General features: G+C 37.3%; 2 protein-coding genes across 7 annotated transcripts in view; one reads left to right on the forward strand and one right to left on the reverse strand.

The window, feature by feature from the left end:
* DCUN1D5 (defective in cullin neddylation 1 domain containing 5) overlaps window positions 1-20,828 on the reverse strand; it is a gene marked incomplete at its 3' end in the record, with an annotated part of 41,730 nt that extends 20,902 nt beyond the window's left edge. The window contains 1 exon segment of one of the 6 annotated variants that reach the window (XM_056561588.1): window positions 20,690-20,828. Coding sequence is in view for 1 of the 6 variants with exons in the window: in XM_056561586.1 (XP_056417561.1) it covers window positions 10,178-10,255 (78 nt within the window). 6 annotated transcript variants of the gene reach the window in all.
* Window positions 20,715-21,701, forward strand: part of DYNC2H1 (dynein cytoplasmic 2 heavy chain 1) — a gene marked incomplete in the record, with an annotated part of 465,550 nt that continues 464,563 nt past the window's right edge. The window contains 1 exon segment of the mRNA XM_056561585.1: window positions 20,715-21,020. Coding sequence (XP_056417560.1) covers window positions 20,841-21,020 — 180 coding nt within the window.

The raw sequence follows: 21,701 nt of genomic DNA on the forward strand, positions 1-21,701 counted from the left end.
TGTGATGATATAATGTATAATGTGATGATATAATGTATAATGTGATGATATAATGTATAATGTGATGATATAATGTATAATGTGATGATATAATGTATAATGTGGTGATATAATGTATAATGTATAATGTGATGATATAATGTATAATGTGATGATATAATGTATAATGTGATGATATAATGTATAATGTGATGATATAATGTATAATGTGATGATATAATGTATAATGTGATGATATAATGTATAATGTATAATGTGATGATATAATGTATAATGTGGTGATATAATGTATAATGTGGTGATATAATGTATAATGTGGTGATATAATGTATAATGTGATGATATAATGTATAATGTGGTGATATAATGTATAATGTGTTGATATAATCTTAATGTATAATGTGATGATATCATGTATAATGTGGTGATATAATGTATAATGTGATGATATAATGTATAATGTGATGATATAATGTATAATGTGATGATATAATGTATAATGTGATGATATAATGTATAATGTGGTGATATAATGTATAATGTGATGATATAATGTATAATGTGATGATATAATGTATAATGTGATGATATAATGTATAATGTGGTGATATAATGTATAATGTGATGATATAATGTATAATGTGATGATATAATGTATAATGTGATGATATAATGTATAATGTGATGATATAATCTTATAATGTATAATGTGATGATATAATGTATAATGTATAATGTGATGATATAATGTATAATGTGATGATATAATGTATAATGTATAATGTGATGATATAATGTATAATGTGATGATATAATGTATAATGTGATGATATAATGTATAATGTGATGATATAATGTATAATGTATAATGTGATGATATAATGTATAATGTGATGATATAATGTATAATGCGATGATATAATGTATAATGTGATGATATAATGTATAATGCGATGATATAATGTATAATGCGATGATATAATGTATAATGTGATGATATAATGTATAATGCGATGATATAATGTATAATGCGATGATATAATGTATAATGTGATGATATAATGTATAATGTGATGATATAATGTATAATGTGATGATATAATGTATAATGTGATGATATAATGTATAATGTATAATGTGATGATATAATGTATAATGTGATGATATAATGTATAATGTGATGATATAATGTATAATGCGATGATATAATGTATAATGTATAATGTGATGATATAATGTATAATGTGATGATATAATGTATAATGTGATGATATAATGTATAATGCGATGATGTAATGTATAATGTGATGATATAATCTTATAATGTATAATGTGATGATATAATGTATAATGTGATGATATAATGTATAATGTGATGATATAATGTATAATGTGATGATATAATGTATAATGTGATGATATAATGTATAATGTGATGATATAATGTATAATGTATAATGTGATGATATAATGTATAATGTGATGATATAATGTATAATGTGATGATATAATGTATAATGTGATGATATAACGTATAATGTGGTGATATAATGTATAATGTGGTGATATAATGTATAATGTGATGATATAATGTATAATGTGATGATATAATGTATAATGTGATGATATAATGTATAATGTATAATGTGATGATATAATGTATAATGTGATGATATAATGTATAATGTGATGATATAATGTATAATGTGATGATATAATGTATAATGTGATGATATAATGTATAATGTGGTGATATAATGTATAATGTGGTGATATAATGTATAATGTGATGATATAATGTATAATGTGATGATATAATGTATAATGTGATGATATAATGTATAATGTGATGATATAATGTATAATGTATAATGTGATGATATAATGTATAATGTGATGATATAATGTATAATGTGATGATATAATGTATAATGTGATGATATAATGTATAATGTGATGATATAATGTATAATGTGATGATATAATGTATAATGTATAATGTGATGATATAATGTATAATGTGGTGATATAATGTATAATGTGATGATATAATGTATAATGTGGTGATATAATGTATAATGTGATGATATAATGTATAATGTGGTGATATAATGTATAATGTGGTGATATAATGTATAATGCGGTGATATAATGTATAATGCGGTGATATAATGTATAATGTGATGATATAATGTATAATGTGGTGATATAATGTATAATGTGATGATATAATGTATAATGTGGTGATATAATGTATAATGCGGTGATATAATGTATAATGTGGTGATATAATGTATAATGCGGTGATATAATGTATAATGTGGTGATATAATGTATAATGTGGTGATATAATGTATAATGTGGTGATATAATGTATAATGTGATGATATAATGTATAATGTGATGATATAATGTATAATGTGATGATATAATGTGATGATATAATGTATAATGTATAATGTGATGATATAATGTATAATGTGGTGATATAATGTATAATGTGATGATATAATGTATAATGTGATGATATAATGTATAATGTGATGATATAATGTATAATGTGATGATATAATGTATAATGTGATGATATAATGTATAATGTGATGATATAATCTTATAATGTATAATGTGATGATATAATGTATAATGTGATGATATAATGTATAATGTGATGATATAATCTTATGAGGAAATAAAATTATTATGAAGTATATTAGAAAGGTTAATGTTTTGCCCTATATACACACAGGGGTGGGGAGTGTCCTGTGTATATACTCACACAGGTATACAGGCTAATGTACATCTACAGATACAGTACACACATGTATATAGTGTCCACTATTATATACCCACCCACAGGGATATACACTCATGTATGTCTACAGATACAGAATCAAGAGGTATACAGAGTCATGAGTGACTATACATACAGTATAAGGGTATGTGTGTGTCTATACAGTATGTATGTCTATAAATACAGTATATAGGGGTATATAATGTTTCTACCGATACAGTATAGATACAATTATATAGGGGTAAATATGTCTATGAATACAGTATATAGGGGTATATAGTGTCATGTATGTTTATGAATACAGTATATAGGGGTATATAGTGTCATGTAGGTTTATGAATACAGTATATAGGGGTATATAGTGTCATGTAGGTCTATGAATCCAGTATATAGGGGTATAGTGTCATGTATGTCTATGAATACAGTATATAGAGGTATATAGTGCCATGTATGCCTATGAATACAGTATATAGGGGTATATAGGTTCATGTATGTCTATGAATACATTATATAGGGGTATACAGTGCCATGTAGGTCTATGAATACAGTATATAGGGGTATACAGTGCCATGTAGGTCTATGAATACAGTATATTGGGGTATAGTGTCATGTATGCCTATGAATACAGTATATAGGTGTATAGTGTCATGTATGCCTATGAATACAGTATATAGGTGTATAGTGTCATGTAGGTCTATGAATACAGTATATAGGGGTATATAGTGTCATGTAGGTCTATGAATACAGTATATAGGGGTATATAGTGTCATGTAGGTCTATGAATACAGTATATAGGGGTATATAGTGTCATGTAGGTCTATGAATACAGTATATAGGGGTATATAGTGTCATGTATGTCTATGAATACATTATATAGGGGTATACAGTGCCATGTAGGTCTATGAATACAGTATATAGGGGTATACAGTGCCATGTAGGTCTATGAATACAGTATATTGGGGTATACAGTGTCATGTAGGTCTATGAATACATTATATAGGGGTATACAGTGTCATGTATGTCTAAGAATACAGTATATAGGGGTATAAAGTGTCATGCAGGTCTATGAATACAGTATATAGGGGTATATAGTGCCATGCATGCCTATGAATACAGTATATAGGGGTATACAGTGTCATGCAGGTCTATGAATACAGTATATAGGGGTATATAGTGTCATGTATGCCTATGAATATACAGTATATAGGGGTATATAGTGCCATGCATGCCTATGAATACATTATATAGGGGTTTATAGTATCATGCATGCCTATGAATATACAGTATATAGGGGTATATAGTGCCATGTATGCCTATGAATACAGTATATAGGGGTATATAGTGTCATGTATGCCTATGACTACAGTATATAGGGGTATATAGTGTCATGTATGCCTATGAATACAGTATATAGGGGTATATAGTGTCATGTATGCCTATGAATACAGTATATAGGGGTATATAGTGTCATGTATGCCTATGAATACAGTATATAGGGGTATATAGTGCCATACATGCCTATGAATACATTATATAGGGGTTTATAGTATCATGCATGCCTATGAATATACAGTATATAGGGGTATATAGTGTCATGTATGCCTATGAATATAGTATATAGGGGTATATAGTGCCATACATGCCTATGAATACATTATATAGGGGTTTATAGTGTCATGCAGGTCGATAAATACAGTATATAGGGGTATATAGTGCCATGTATGCCTATGAATACAGTATATAGGGGTATATAGTGTCATGTATGCCTATGAATACAGTATATAGGGGTATATAGTGTCATGTATGCCTATGAATACAGTATATATGGGTATATAGTGTCATGTATGCCTATGAATACAGTATATAGGGGTATATAGTCTCATGTAGATCTATGAATACAGTATATAGGGGTATATAGTGTCATGTATGTCTATGAATACAGTATATAGGGGTATGTAGGTTCATGTATGCCTATGAATACAGTATATAGGGGTATAGTGTCATGTATGCCTATGAATACAGTATATAGGGGTATATAGTGTCATGTATGCCTATGAATACAGTATATAGGGGTATATAGTGTCATGTATGCCTATGAATACAGTATATAGGGGTATATAGTGTCATGTATGCCTATGAATACAGTATATATGGGTATATAGTGTCATGTATGCCTATGAATACAGTATATAGGGGTATATAGAGTCATGTATGCCTATGAATACAGTATATAGGGATATATAATGTCATGTAGATCTATGAATACAGTATATAGGGGTATATAGTGTCATGTAGGTCTATGAATACAGTATATAGGGGTATATAGGTTCATGTATGCCTATGAATACAGTATATAGGGGTATATAATGTCATGTAGGTCTATGAATACAGTATATAGGGGTATATAGTGTCATGTAGGTCTATGAATACAGTATATAGGGGTATAGTGTCATGTAGATCTATGAATACAGTATATAGGGGTATATAGTGTCATGTATGTCTATGAATACATTATATAGGGGTATACAGTGCCATGTAGGTCTATGAATACAGTATATAGGGGTATACAGTGCCATGTAGGTCTATGAATACAGTATATTGGGGTATACAGTGCCATGTAGGTCTATGAATACAGTATATTGGGGTATACAGTGTCATGCAGGTCTATGAATACAGTATATAGGGGTATATAGTGTCATGTATGCCTATGAATATACAGTATATAGGGGTATATAGTGCCATGCATGCCTATGAATACATTATATAGGGGTTTATAGTATCATGCATGCCTATGAATATACAGTATATAGGGGTATATAGTGCCATGTATGCCTATGAATACAGTATATAGGGGTATATAGTGTCATGTATGCCTATGAATACAGTATATAGGGGTATATAGTGTCATGTATGCCTATGAATACAGTATATAGGGGGTATATAGTGCCATACATGCCTATGAATACATTATATAGGGGTTTATAGTATCATGCATGCCTATGAATATACAGTATATAGGGGTATATAGTGTCATGTATGCCTATGAATATAGTATATAGGGGTATATAGTGCCATACATGCCTATGAATACATTATATAGGGGTTTATAGTGTCATGCAGGTCGATAAATACAGTATATAGGGGTATATAGTGCCATGTATGCCTATGAATACAGTATATAGGGGTATATAGTGTCATGTATGCCTATGAATACAGTATATAGGGGTATATAGTGTCATGTAGATCTATGAATACAGTATATAGGGGTATATAGTGTCATGTATGTCTATGAATACAGTATATAGGGGTATGTAGGTTCATGTATGCCTATGAATACAGTATATAGGGGTATATAGTGTCATGTATGCCTATGAATACAGTATATAGGGGTATATAGTGTCATGTATGCCTATGAATACAGTATATAGGGGTATATAGTGTCATGTATGTCTATGAATACAGTATATAGGGGTATATAGAGTCATGTATGCCTATGAATACAGTATATAGGGATATATAATGTCATGTAGATCTATGAATACAGTATATAGGGGTATATAGTGTCATGTAGGTCTATGAATACAGTATATAGGGGTATATAGGTTCATGTATGCCTATGAATACAGTATATAGGGGTATATAATGTCATGTAGGTCTATGAATACAGTATTTAGGGGTATATAGTGTCATGTAGGTCTATGAATACAGTATATAGGGGTATATAGTGTCATGTAGATCTATGAATACAGTATATAGGGGTATATAGTGTCATGTATGTCTATGAATACAGTATATAGGGGTATAGTGTCATGTATGCCTATGAATACAGTATATAGGGGTATATAGTGCCATGTATGCCTATGAATACAGTATATAGGGGTATATAATGTCATGTAGGTCTATGAATACAGTATTTAGGGGTATATAGTGTCATGTAGGTCTATGAATACAGTATATAGGGGTATATAGTGTCATGTAGATCTATGAATACAGTATATAGGGGTATATAGTGTCATGTATGTCTATGAATACAGTATATAGGGGTATAGTGTCATGTATGCCTATGAATACAGTATATAGGGGTATATAGTGCCATGTATGCCTATGAATACAGTATATATGGGTATACAGTAGGGATGTAAGAAAAAATCGACTCTCGCGATAATCGCGATTTTTCATTTGCCGATACAGAATCGATTCAAAATATTTTTGAATCGATTCTTTTAGGGATGTGGAATTTTTAATAAAACGCACTTTATCTTACCTGCCAACGAGCCCACGGAGCTCCGGTACAGGTGTTCGGTCCCCGGGCTGTATTCTTCTTACTTCCTGTTAGCCCTGCACGTCACATGGAGCTTCAGCCTATCACCAGCCGCAGAGATGTCCCGCCTCCGCTGGTGATAGGCTGAAGCTCCATGTGACGTGCCGGACTAACAGGAAGTAAGAAGAATACAGCCCGGGGACCGAACACCTGTACCGGAGCTCCGGGGGCTCTTTGGCAGGTAAGAGAAAGTGCGTTTTATTTTATTTTGCAGCCCGGGATAACATGAGAAAAGTGCGCGCCGGAGTACTAGATCGCCGCTGTCAAAGCTGACAGCGGCGTCTATTGGGATCTATGAATGCTCCCAGGTGGGCGATATATCGCGATGTATCGTCACCTAGACGGTATCGCGATATATCGCGATATATCGAATCGCCACACTGGTATCGCGATTCGAATCGAATCGCCAAATTCTTGGCGATTCACACCCCTAGTATACAGTGTCATGTATTCCTATGAATACAGTATATATGGGTATATAGGGTCATGTATGTTTATGAATACAGTATATATGGGTATATAGTGTCATGTATGCCTATGAATACAGTATATAGGGGTATATAGGGTCATGTATTCCTATGAATACAGTATATATGGGTATATAGGGTCATGTATGTTTATGAATACAGTATATATGGGTATATAGTGTCATGTATGCCTATGAATACAGTATATAGGGGTATATAGTGTCATGTATTCCTATGAATACAGTATATATGGGTATATAGGGTCATGTATGTTTATGAATACAGTATATATGGGTATATAGTGTCATGTATGCCTATGAATACAGTATATATGGGTATATAGTGTCATGTATGCCTATGAATACAGTATATAGGTATATAGTATCATGTATGCCTATGAATACAGTATATAGGGGTATATAGTGTCATGTATGCCTATGAATACAGTATATATGGGTATATAGGGTCATGTATGTTTATGAATACAGTATATAGGGGTATATAGTGTCATGTATGCCTATGAATACAGTATATAGGGGTATATAGTGTCATGTATGCCTATGAATACAGTATATAGGTGTATAGTGTCATGTAGGTCTATGAATACAGTATATAGGGGTATATAGTGCCATGTATGCCTATGAATACAGTATATAGGGGTATATAGTGTCATGTATTCCTATGAATACAGTATATATGGGTATATAGGGTCATGTATGTTTATGAATACAGTATATATGGGTATATAGTGTCATGTATGCCTATGAATACAGTATATATGGGTATATAGTGTCATGTATGCCTATGAATACAGTATATAGGTATATAGTATCATGTATGCCTATGAATACAGTATATAGGGGTATATAGTGTCATGTATGCCTATGAATACAGTATATATGGGTATATAGGGTCATGTATGTTTATGAATACAGTATATAGGGGTATATAGTGTCATGTATGCCTATGAATACAGTATATAGGGGTATATAGTGTCATGTATGCCTATGAATACAGTATATAGGTGTATAGTGTCATGTAGGTCTATGAATACAGTATATAGGGGTATATAGTGTCATGTATGCCTATGAATACAGTATATAGGGGTATATAGTGTCATGTAGGTCTATGAATACAGTATATAGGGGTATATAGGGTCATGTATGCCTATGAATACAGTATATAGGTGTATAGTGTCATGTATGCCTATGAATACAGTATATAGGGGTATATAGTGCCATGTATGCCTATGAATACAGTATATAGGTGTATAGTGTCATGTATGCCTATGAATACAGTATATAGGGGTATATAGTGCCATGTATGCCTATGAATACAGTATATAGGTGTATAGTGTCATGTAGGTCTATGAATACAGTATATAGGGGTATATAGTGTCATGTAGGTCTATGAATACAGTATATAGGGGTATATAGGGTCATGTATGCCTATGAATACAGTATATAGGGGTATATAGTGTCATGTAGATCTATGAATACAGTATATAGGGGTATATAGTGTCATGTAGATCTATGAATACAGTATATAGGGGTATATAGTGTCATGTATGTCTATGAATACAGTATATAGGGGTATATAGTGTCATGTAGGTCTATGAATACAGTATATAGGGGTATATAGTGTCATGTAGGTCTATGAATACAGTATATAGGGGTATATAGGGTCATGTATGCCTATGAATACAGTATATAGGTGTATAGTGTCATGTATGCCTATGAATACAGTATATAGGGGTATATAGTGCCATGTATGCCTATGAATACAGTATATAGGTGTATAGTGTCATGTAGGTCTATGAATACAGTATATAGGGGTATATAGTGTCATGTAGGTCTATGAATACAGTATATAGGGGTATATAGGGTCATGTAGATCTATGAATACAGTATATAGGGGTATATAGTGTCATGTAGATCTATGAATACAGTATATAGGGGTATATAGTGTCATGTAGATCTATGAATACAGTATATAGGGGTATATAGTGTCATGTATGCCTATGAATACAGTATTTAGGGGTATATAGTGTCATGTATGCCTATGAATACAGTATATAGGGGTATATAGTGTCATGTAGGTCTATGAATACAGTATATAGGGGTATATAGTGTCATGTATGCCTATGAATACAGTATATAGGGGGTATATAGTGTCATGTATTCCTATGAATACAGTATATAGGGGTATATAGGGTCATGTAGGTCTATGAATACAGTATATAGGGGTATATAGTGTCATGTATGCCTATGAATACAGTATATAGGGGGTATATAGTGTCATGTATTCCTATGAATACAGTATATAGGGGTATATAGTGTCATGTATTCCTATGAATACAGTATATAGGGGTATATAGTGTCATGTAGGTCTATGAATACAGTATATAGGGGTATATAGTGTCATGTAGGTCTATGAATACAGTATATAGGGGTATATAGTCTCATGTATTCCTATGAATACAGTATATAGGGGTATATAGTGTCCCCTCCTGTATACACCCACATACAATGAATACAGGGTGCTGATGGGGCAGACAATGGCCGGGCCCCGCTCTATCCATATAACGTTCCTTACATGTCCGCCGAACATACGGATGACAGCGCCGGTAGATGAGTATACGGGGCCCCCGGGGTGGGGGAGGGCTGTGATCATCCTGTCCGTCTCCCCCCTCCGTACAATGAGTGCCCCGTCCGTCCCTCCCGGTTCTCCCCGGCTATTGTTACCTCTCAGCGCCGGTACTCACAGCAGCCCGGGCGGGAGCGCACTGATTCACTGGCCGTGTAATGAGAGCGGCGCCTGCTGATGACGTCACACCGCGCGCCGGCCTATAGGAGCTGAGAGGAGCACTGGGGGCTGAGGGTAGTCACCGGACTGTCGCCTCCCCGCGGCCTCCAGCTGTCAGTGCAGAAAGATGTCTATGGGCCAGCACATTATATTCTATTATAGAACCATGTTATCATGTTATAGGGCTCACCAGGGAATTCTCATCTCATTCTGTCACTTTATGGATGGTCGGGTCTAACCTTTAGGACCCCTCCTATTTTGAAAACATCTTAATATATAGTGGTGCCAAGTCATCTACTGCACACTTCACAGGGAACCGCAGCACAGCTTAAAGGGGTATTCCAGGCCAAAACTTTTTTTTATATATCAACTGGCTCCGGGAAGTTAAACAGATTTGTAAATTAATTTACAAGAGACAATTGGGGCTCAGGGTAAATGATGTGTGGACACAACTGGCTTGTTATGTTAAATATTAATATTTATTTATTTATTATAGTAATCAATTTACTTAAACGTAATATGTGGTAAGTACCGTGACTAACAGGGCCCTTGTAAAGCCACGGCACTCCCTACAAATAATTATATAGTATTAATAAAATAAACATAAAATAATACTAAACATAAATATAAGATGTTAATAAAACATGATGATCCTACTGAGACCAATCAAGAGTTAAAAAAACCAAACAGATAGTCCTCTTTAGGGTTTTGACCTCTTTAAGTATTGGTAACTAATAGCAACCAATGGGGCTATTATGTATAGCAATATGTCCACAATCTGATAAGTCTTTTGGTGAATAGATTAACCCCTTAAGGACTCAGCCCATTTTGGCCTTAAGGACTCAGACAATTTAATTTTTACGTTTTCATTTTTTCCTCCTCGCCTTCTAAAAATCGTAACTCTTTTATATTTTCATCCACAGACTAGTATGAGGGCTTGTTTTTTGCGCGACCGGTTGTCCTTTGTAATGACATCACTCATTATATCATAAAATGTATGGCGCAACCAAAAAACACTATTTTTGTGGGGGAATTAAAAAGAAAAACGCAATTTTGCTAATTTTGGAAGGTTTCGTTTTCACGTCGTACAATTTATGGTAAAAATGACATGTATTCTTTATTCTGAGGGTCAATACGATTAAAATGATACCCATGATTATATACTTTTCTATTATTGTTGTGCTTAAAAAAAATCACAAACTTTTTAACCAAATTAGTACGTTTATAATCCCTTTATTTTGATGACCTCTTAACTTTTTTATTTTTCTGTATAAGCGGCGGTATGAGGGCTCATTTTTTGCGCCATGATCTGTACTTTTTTTTGATACCACATTTGCATATAAAAAAATTTTAATACATTTTTTATAATTTTTTTTAATAAAATATATTTAAAAAGTAGCAATTTTGGACTTTTTTTTTTTCGTCCACGCCGTTCACCGTACGGGATCATTAACATTTTATTTTAATAGTTCAGACATTTACGCATGTAGCGATACCAGATATGTCTATAAAATTTATTTTTTACGCTTTTTGGGGGTAAAATAGGAAAAAATGGACGTTTTACTTTTTTATTGGGGGAGGGGATTTTTCATTTTTTTTTACTTTTACTTTTACATTTTTTTACATTTTTTGTACACTTGAATAGTCCCCATAGGGGACTATTCATAGCAATACCATGATTGCTAATACTGATCTGTTCTATGTATAGGACATAGAACAGATCAGTATTATCGGTCATCTCCTGCTCTGGTCTGCTCGATCTCAGACCAGAGCAGGAGACGCCGGAAGCCGCACGGAGGAAGGAGAGGGGACCTCCGTGCGGCGTTCTGAATGATCGGATCCCCGCAGCAGCGCTGCGGGCGATCCGATCATTCATTCAAATCGCGCACTGCCGCAGATGCCGGGATCTGTATTGATCCCGGCACCTGAGGGGTTAATGGCGGACGCCCGCGAGATCGCGGGCGTCGGCCATTGCCGGCGGGTCCCTGGCTGTGATCAGCAGCCGGGATCAACCGCGCATGACACGGGCATCGCTCCGATGCCCGCGGTTATGCACAGGACGTAAATGTACGTCCTGGTGCGTTAAGTACCATCGCACCAGGACGTACATTTACGTCCTGCGTCCTTAAGGGGTTAATAGGTCAGTATCCAGTTCATTAAGGCATATCAATGTCCTGCAGCGCTGTTATAGATATATATCACTTGGTAACAGAGTTGTAATAGTTGCCGGCAATTGTAACAGTTAGTAGAATTAGTGTAAGTAGTTTAGCAGTTACAGTTATGAGCGATAGAATGATACAGTTATGCTCACCGCCCCGGGACCAATGCTTGTCAGGATGCTGTTGCTCTTTGGGGATGCTGCGGTCCCTCCTGCGGCTCTTGGGGATAGTTGGAGATACTGCGATCCCTCCTGCGGTCCCTCCTATGTGTTTTGCTGGAACAGACACCGTTGAATCTCTCACTGCGGGAGAGGACACTGCTGGGAGACTCTGCCGTCTCCTATGATAGAAGTGCCGTGGCTGGCGGTGGGCTCCGAGTGTTGTAGCTCCAGCGCTTCTGCTCAGAGAAGCGACCGCGTCCTCGTGGCTTCAAGGAGCTTGTACGTGGCTGGCAACTGACCGGGTAGGACACCAATTGTTGTGGAGCTCACAGAGGGCTTGTGTAAATGGTCTCAATGGTCATATTAGGGGGCTGGACGCGTTTCAAGACTATACTCAGTCTTTTCCTCAGCAGCAGTATAAATAATATCATCATAAGCGCTGGAGCTACAACACTCGGAGCCCACCGCCAGCCACGGCCCTTCTATCATAGGAGACGGCAGAGTCTCCCAGCAGTGTCCTCTCCCGCAGTGAGAGATTCAACGGTGTTTGTTCCAGCCAAGTACACAGGAGAGAGTGCAGGAGGGATCGCAGCATCCCCAACTATCCCCAAGAGCCGCAGGAGGGATTGCAGCATCCCCAAAGAGCAACAGCATCCTGACAAGCATCGGTCCCGGGGCGGTGAGCATAACTGTATCATTCTACCGCTCATAACTGTAACTGCTAAACTACTTACACTAATTCTACTAACTGTTACAATTGCCGGCAACTATTACAACTCTGTTACCAAGTGATATATATCTATAACAGCGCTGCAGGACATTGATATGCCTTAATGAACTGGATACTGACCTATTAATCTATTCACCAAAAGACTTATCAGATTGTGGACATATTGCTATACATAATAGCCCCATTGGTTGCTATTAGTTACCAATCCTTAAAGAGGTCCAAACCCTAAAGAGGACTATCTGTTTGATTTTTTTTTAACTCTTGATTGGTCTCAGTAGGATCATCATGTTTTATTAACATCTTATATTTATGTATAGTATTATATTATTTTATGTTTATTTTATTCATACTATATAATTATTTGTAGGGAGTGCCGTGGCTTTACAAGGGCCCTGTGAGTCACGGTACTTACCACGTCTTACAATTTAAGTAAATTGATTACTATAATAAATTAATAAATATTAATATTTAACATAACAAGCCAGTTGTCTCCACACATCATTTACCCTGAGCCCCAATTCTCTCTTGTAAATTAGTAATATTTTTATTCACCTTGGGTATAGGTGATATTGTTGGGTAGCCCGGGTTGCTATTGGTTACGGTCTGAACAAAGAGCCACTCCAAATCCTCCTTTTAACCCCTTAAGGACCGGGGGGTTTTCCGTTTTTGCATTTTCGTTTTTTGCTCCTTGCCTTTAAAAAATCATAACTCTTTCAATTTTGCACCTAAAAATCCATATGATGGCTTATTTATTGCGCCACCAATTCTACTTTGTAATGATGTCAGTCATTTTGCCCAAAAATCTACGGTGAAATGGAAGAAAAAATCATTGTGCGACAAAATTGAAAAAAAAACGCAGTTTTGTAACTTTTGGGGGCTTTCGTTTCTACGTAGTACATGACACCTTATCTTTATTCTGTAGGTCCATACGATTAAAATGATATCCTACTTATATAGGTTTGATTTTGTCGGACTTCTGGAAAAAATCATAACTACATGCAGGAAAATTAATACGTTTAAAATTGTCATCTTCTGACCCCTATAACTTTTTTATTTTTCCGTGTATGGGGCGGTATGTGGGCTCATTTTTTGCGCCGTGATCTGAAGTTTTTAACGGTGCCATTTTTGCATTGAATACTTTTTATTCATTTTTAAATTATATAAACAGTGACCAAAAATGCACTATTTTGGACTTTGGAATTTTTTTGCGCGCACGCCATTGACCGAGCGGTTTAATTAATTATATATTTTTATAATTCGGACATTTCCGCACGCGGTGATACCGCATATGTTTATTTTTATTTACACTGTGTTTTTTTTTATTGGAAAAGGGGGGTGATTCAAACTTTTAATAGGGAAGGAGTTAAATGATCTTTATTCACTTTTTTTTCCCCACTTTTTTTTTGCAGTGTTATAGCTCCCATAGGGATCTATAACACTGCACACATTGATCATTGTTATCCCATAGGGACCTATAACACTGCACACATTGATCATTGTTATCCCATAGGGACCTATAACACTGCACACACTGATCTCTTATACTGATCATTGTTATCCCATAGGGACCTATAATACTGCACACACTGATCTCCATCATTGATCACTGGTTTCTCATAAGAACGATTCTGCCGCATGACTGCTCAGGCCTGGATCTCAGGCACTGAGCAGTCATTCGGCGATCGGACAGCGAGGAAGCAGGTAGGGGCCCTCCCGCTGTCCTGTCAGCTGTTCGGGATGCTGCGATTAGCCGCGGCTATCCCGAACAGCCCGACTGAGCTAGCCGGCAACTTTCACTTTCACTTTTAGCCGCGCGGCTCAGCTCTGAGCGCGCGGCTAAAGGGTTAATAGCGCGCGGTGCCGCGATTGGCGCTGCGCGCTATTAGAGGCGGGTCCCGGCTTCACTATGACGCCGGGCCCGCTGTGATATGACGCGGGGTTACTGTGTAACCCTGCGTTATATCGGGATAGCAGGACCAAGGACGTACCGGTACGTCCTTGGTCCTTAAGGGGTTAATCTACATTTGTAAATTACTTCTGTTAAAAAATCTTAATCCTTCCAATAGTTATTAGCTTCTGAAGTTTTCTGTCTATCTGCTCAATGATGATGTCACGTCTCGGGAGCTGTGCATGATGGGAGAATATCCCCATAGGAACTGCACAGCTCCCGGGACGTGAGTCATCAGAGAGCAGTTAGACAGAAAACAACAACTCAACTTCAGAAGCTAATAACTATTGCAAGGATTAAGATTTTTTAACAGAAGTAATTTACAAATCTGTTTAACTTTCCGGAGCCAGTTGATATATAAAAAAAAGTTTTGGCCTGGAATACCCCTTTAAAGGGCATGTCCACAGATTATAACATCACCTGACACATTATACAGTATAATATTATAACATCATCTATTACATTATACAGTATAATATTATAACATCACATCACATGTGATGTTATAATATTATACTGTATAATGTATACTTGTCTTTGTTTGTACCCCATAATTGTAAGCGCTGCGGAATCTGTAGGCGCTATATAAATTAAATAAAATAAATAAATCACATTATACAGTATAATATTATAACATCCCCTATTACATTATACAGTTTAATATTATAACATCCCCTATTACATTATACAGTATAATATTATAACATCCCCTATTACATTATACAGTATAATATTATAACATCACCTATTACATTATACAGTATAATATTATAACATCACCTATTATGTTATACAGTATAATATTATAACATCACCTACCACATTATACAGTATAATATTATAACATCCACGGCAATGAATAAGAAACAGTGATAATGCTCTCACCGCCGGTCACGATGTAAAAATTCATGCTTTATTCAACATTTATGCCAACAGACTGCAATAGCTTCAGTGGTAAGGTTCACAGGAAACTCGGATGGAACAGGTGAGGCGGGGGCATGGCAGAGGGGTGGCAACTAGTTTCGCGTTCTGAGGTGCTTCCTCTGGCCAGTACGGCAACTAGTTTCGCGTTCTGAGGTGTTTCCTCTGGCCCATACGGCAACTAGTTTCGCGTTCTGAGGTGTTTCATCTGACCCGTACGGCAACTAGTTTCGCGTTCTGAGGTGCTTCCTCTGGCCCGTACGGCAACTAGTTTCGCGTTCTGAGGTGCTTCCTCTGGCCCGTACGGCAACTAGTTTCGCGTTCTGAGGTGCTTCCTCTGGCCCGTACGGCAACTAGTTTCGCGTTCTGAGGTGCTTCCTCTGGCCCATACGGCAACTAGTATGGCGCTCTGAGGCGCTTCCTCTGGCCCGTATGGGCCAGAGGAAGCACCTCAGAACGCAAAACTAGTTTCCGCCCCTCCGCTACGCCCCCACCTCACCTGTTCCATCCGAGCTCCCTGTGAACCTGTCCACTGAAGCTATTGCAGTCTATTGGAGTAAAGCTTAAATTTTTGCATCGTGACCGGCGGTGAGTGCATTATCACTGTTTCTTATTCATTGCCGTGGATATTTACTTCTGAACTTTCTTGATAAGAAATATCAGGACTGATACACGTTTTACGCTACCATTCAACCAGTGTTACACTCCCATCCATATTGCATTAACGGTGCCAGACACTTCTCGTTTCTACTGTAATATTCTAACACCACCTATCACATTATAAGTATATGACTGGTGGGGTCCACAGATCACTAAAACAAGCGTCTATTGTGTGACCCTGTCTGTATTAAAGGGTTTCTCCGGGGGAAAACTTTTTTGTTAAAATGAACTGGTGCCAGAAAGTTAAACAGATTTGTAAATTACTTCTATTAAAAAATCTTTATCCTTCCAGTACTTATTAGCAGCTGTATGCTACAGAGGAAATTCTTTGATGTTTGAATTTCTTTTTTGTCTTGTCCACAGGGCTCTCTGCTGACACCTCTGTCCATGTCAGGAACTGTCCAGGGCAGCATAGGTTTGGTATGAGGATTTTCTCCTGCTCTGGACAGTTCCTGACATGGACAGAGGTGTCAGCAGAGAGCACTGTGGACAAGACAAAAAAGCAATAAAAAAAAAAAAGAATTTCATCTGTAGCATACAGCTGCTAATAAGTACTGGAAGGGTAAAGATTTTTTTAATAGAAGTAATTTACAAATCTGTTTAACTTTCTGGCACCAGTTGATTTAAAAAAAATATATTTTCCACTGGAGTACCCCTTTAAAGAGCGGGAAATTTCCATTCCACATGGAGTCTCTCTGTTTCCGTCAACAGATCTGGGTGCAGCTTAGAGCAGTTTGTGTTCGGTAAATGTTATATCCAGCTCCATCAGACATTTTCTACTGTCCCACAAACATATTTCCCATTCACCACTAGTGTTGCTCGCGAATATTCGCAAAGCGAATTTTATTCGCGAATATCGCATATTCGCGAATTCGCGAATATAGCACTATATGTTCGTAATTACGAATATTCGTGTTTTTTTTTATTTATTTTTTTCACAGTACACATCACAGTGATCATCCCTCTCTCCTTCCAGCTTGTTTGGTGTAAAGAAGGCTCTAATAGTACTGTGTGAAACTGTCATGCGAATTTTCGCACATGCGAATATTAGCATATGCTAATTTTCGCATATGCGAATTTTCGTTTGTGTAATGTTTATGCAAATGTTCGCATACGCGATTTTCGCGCATGCGAAAATAAATCGAGGGTATTGCGAATATGCGAATATTCGCGAATATAGGGCGAATATTTGTCCATATATTCGCGAATATTCGCGAATTCGAATATGGCCTATGCTGCTCAACACTATTCACCACACAGCCAGTGCAATTTGGGGGCCCATAAATGCCAAGGCTGAATTGCTCCTGCCCGGTTCTGCATTCTGAAGAAAATGTAAGAAGGGGATGGAGGCGCCTCGTGTAGCCTTGGTATATCTTTGTAGGGGCCCTCTATGAGGGTGTCGTAGGATCGGCGTTCAGGGGTATGCAAGCCGGCAGTAGGTAGGACGGTGTCCTGGCCAGGACTTGTAGGTTTATAGAAGAGTAGGAAGAAGAAAAATGTTGCTACTCCATTGGCGCTCCCATATAGGATCCGAAGTCATGCGTGATCACTATCAAATAGGTTTATTGATTCAAGTATTAAATAAACAAACAAAATCAAAGTATAAAGGCAACAAACATTTAAAACAGCAAGACGCGTTTTGGGAGGGTGATCTCCCTTTCTCAATTGCAAATAAAATAGCGATCTCTATTCTCTATATAGTGATCACTATTTTATTTGCAATTGAGAAGGGAGATCACCCTCCCAAAACGCGTCTTGCTGTTTTAAATGTTTGCTGCTTTTATACTTTGATTTTGTTTGTTTATTTAATACTTGTATCAATAAAGCTATTTGATAGTGAACGCGCATGACTTCGGATCCTATATGGGAGCGCCAATGGAGTAGCAACATTTTTTCTCTTGTTACTCTTCGGTTCTGCATTCTGGCATTAGGTATTGTGTAAATGTACATCATATGGCGGCATCATTTCCCTGCTTTTCACTGTAGACATAAATGTCTCCATATATTTTTGGATGCTGCAATATACTGATCACTATATACAGCTGCTATATACTGTTCACTTTATAATACCACAATATACTAATCACTATATACTGCTGCTACATACTGATCTCTATATACTGCTGCTATATACTGATCACTATATACTGCCGCTATATACTGATCACTATATAATCCCACAATATACTAATCACTATTTACTGCTGCTATATACTGATCACTATATACTGCTCCTATATACAGATCACTATATACTGCTCCCTTTATACAGCTGCCATATACTGTTCACTATATACTGCCGCAATATACTGATGACTATTTACTGCTGCTATATATACTGGTTACTATATACTGCTGCTATATACTGTTCATCATATATTACTGCTATATATTGATCACTAAATACTGCTGCTATATACTGATCACTATATACTGCCTCTATATACTGATCACTATATACTGCTGCTATATACTGATCAGTATATATTGCTGCTACATACAGATCACTATATATTGCTGCTATATACTGACCACTTTATACTGCTAATATATATATAGATAACTATATACTGCTGCTTTATACTGATCTCTATATACTGCTGCTATATACTGATCACTATATACTGCTGCTATATACTGATCACTATATACTGCTGCTATATACTGATCACTATATACTGCTGCTATATACTGATCACTATATACTGCTGCAATATACTGATCACTATATACTGCTGTTATATACTGATCACTATATACTGCTGCAATATACTGATCACTATATACTGCTGTTATATACTGATCACTATATACTGCTGCTATATACTGATTACTATATACTGCTGTAATATACTGATCACTACATACTGCTGCAATATACTGATCACTATATACTGCTGCTATATACTGATTACTATATACTGCCGCTATATACAAATTACTATATACCGCTGCTATATACTGCTGCTATATACTGATCACTATATACTGCCGCTATATACTGATTACTATATACTGCTGCAATATACTGATCACTATATACTGCTGCTATATACTGATCACTATATACTGCCGCTATATACTGATCACTATATACTGCTGTTATATACTGATCACTATATACTGCTGCTATATACTGATCACTATATACTGCTGTTATATACTGATCACTATATACTGCTGCAATATACTGATCACTATATACTGCTGCAATATACTGATCACTATATACTGCCGCTATATACTAATGACTATATACTAGGGTCACGGCTCCCCGTTTTGTGTATGGAAACCAATCTGAAACATTTAGTTCAAATATTGCACCAATGTATTGTGCATAGAAATAAATAATGGCACCATATCATTCGTAAAACAAAAAAATTTATAACAAAAAGAATATTAGCCTTATGATAGTTCAATGGTCTCCAAACTGTGGTCCTCCAGCTGTTGCAAAACTACAACTCCCAGCATGCCCGGACAGCCAACGGCTGTCCGGGCATGCTGGGAGTTGTAGTTTTGCAATATCCGGTGGTCCACAGTTTGGAGGGTGAGATTTTGGCTGCATCCTGAGTGGCCCATGTGGTAGCACAGAGGTTGGAGACCCCCTTTAAGGGACTAGTCCTTTTCTCTATTTAGATATAAGAAGTAATAGAATCGTCAACAAGACTCCACAGTGATGTAAACCTGCGCAGTGTCCTGCAGAGGGCGCCGTACATTCCTCACCTGCTCTGTGCGCGTCTCCCCTACGTACACGAGCGCGTCCTTACGTCGCCGCCATATTTGGGGAGGCAGTTGTTGCTATGGTAGCGGCTCTTCAACAACCTCCTCCGGCCACCTAGAAGTGTCAGGACTGCTGTCTGTGGAGCGAGGGAAGATGCCGGCGGGAGGGGACCGGAGGAAGGACTTCATCCTCAGCACCGTGCACAACTACTTCGGGCTGACCGACGGCGAGCAGCTGGGGGACTGCAAGGAGGTTCATCGCTTTCTGGATGATGGCAACGAGTTCACCCTGTCAGCGAGAAGAGCCGGGGCCCGGGTGCTGCTCTCTAATAAGGTATACAGGGTGCGGGGCCGGGGTGCTGCTCTCTAATAAGGTATACAGGGTGCGGGGCCCGGGTGCTGCTCTCTAATAAGGTATACAGGGTGCGGGGCCCGGGTGCTGCTCTCTAATAAGGTATACAGGGTGCGGGGCCCGGGTGCTGCTCTCTAATAAGGTATACAGGGTGCGGGGCCCGGGTGCTGCTCTCTAATAAGGTATACAGGGTGCGGGGCCCGGGTGCTGCTCTCTAATAAGGTATACAGGGTGCGGGGCCCGGGTGCTGCTCTCTAATAAGGTATACAGGGTGCGGGGCCCGGGTGCTGCTCTCTAATAAGGTATACAGGGTGCGGGGCCCGGGTGCTGCTCTCTAATAAGGTATACAGGGTGCGGGGCCCGGGTGCTGCTCTCTAATAAGGTATACAGGGTGCGGGGCCCGGGTGCTGCTCTCTAATAAGGTATACAGGGTGCGGGGCCCGGGTGCTGCTCTCTAATAAGGTATACAGGGTGCGGGGCCCGGGTGCTGCTCTCTAATAAGGTATACAGGGTGCGGGGCCCGGGTGCTGCTCTCTAATAAGGTATACAGGGTGCGGGGCCCGGGTGCTGCTCTCTAATAAGGTATACAGGGTGCGGGGCCCGGGTGCTGCTCTCTAATAAGGTATACAGGGTGCGGGGCCTGGGTGCTGCTCTCTAATAAGG

Source organism: Hyla sarda, chromosome 2 (genome assembly GCF_029499605.1).
Source record: "Hyla sarda isolate aHylSar1 chromosome 2, aHylSar1.hap1, whole genome shotgun sequence".
NCBI classification, from domain to species: Eukaryota; Metazoa; Chordata; class Amphibia; order Anura; family Hylidae; genus Hyla; species Hyla sarda.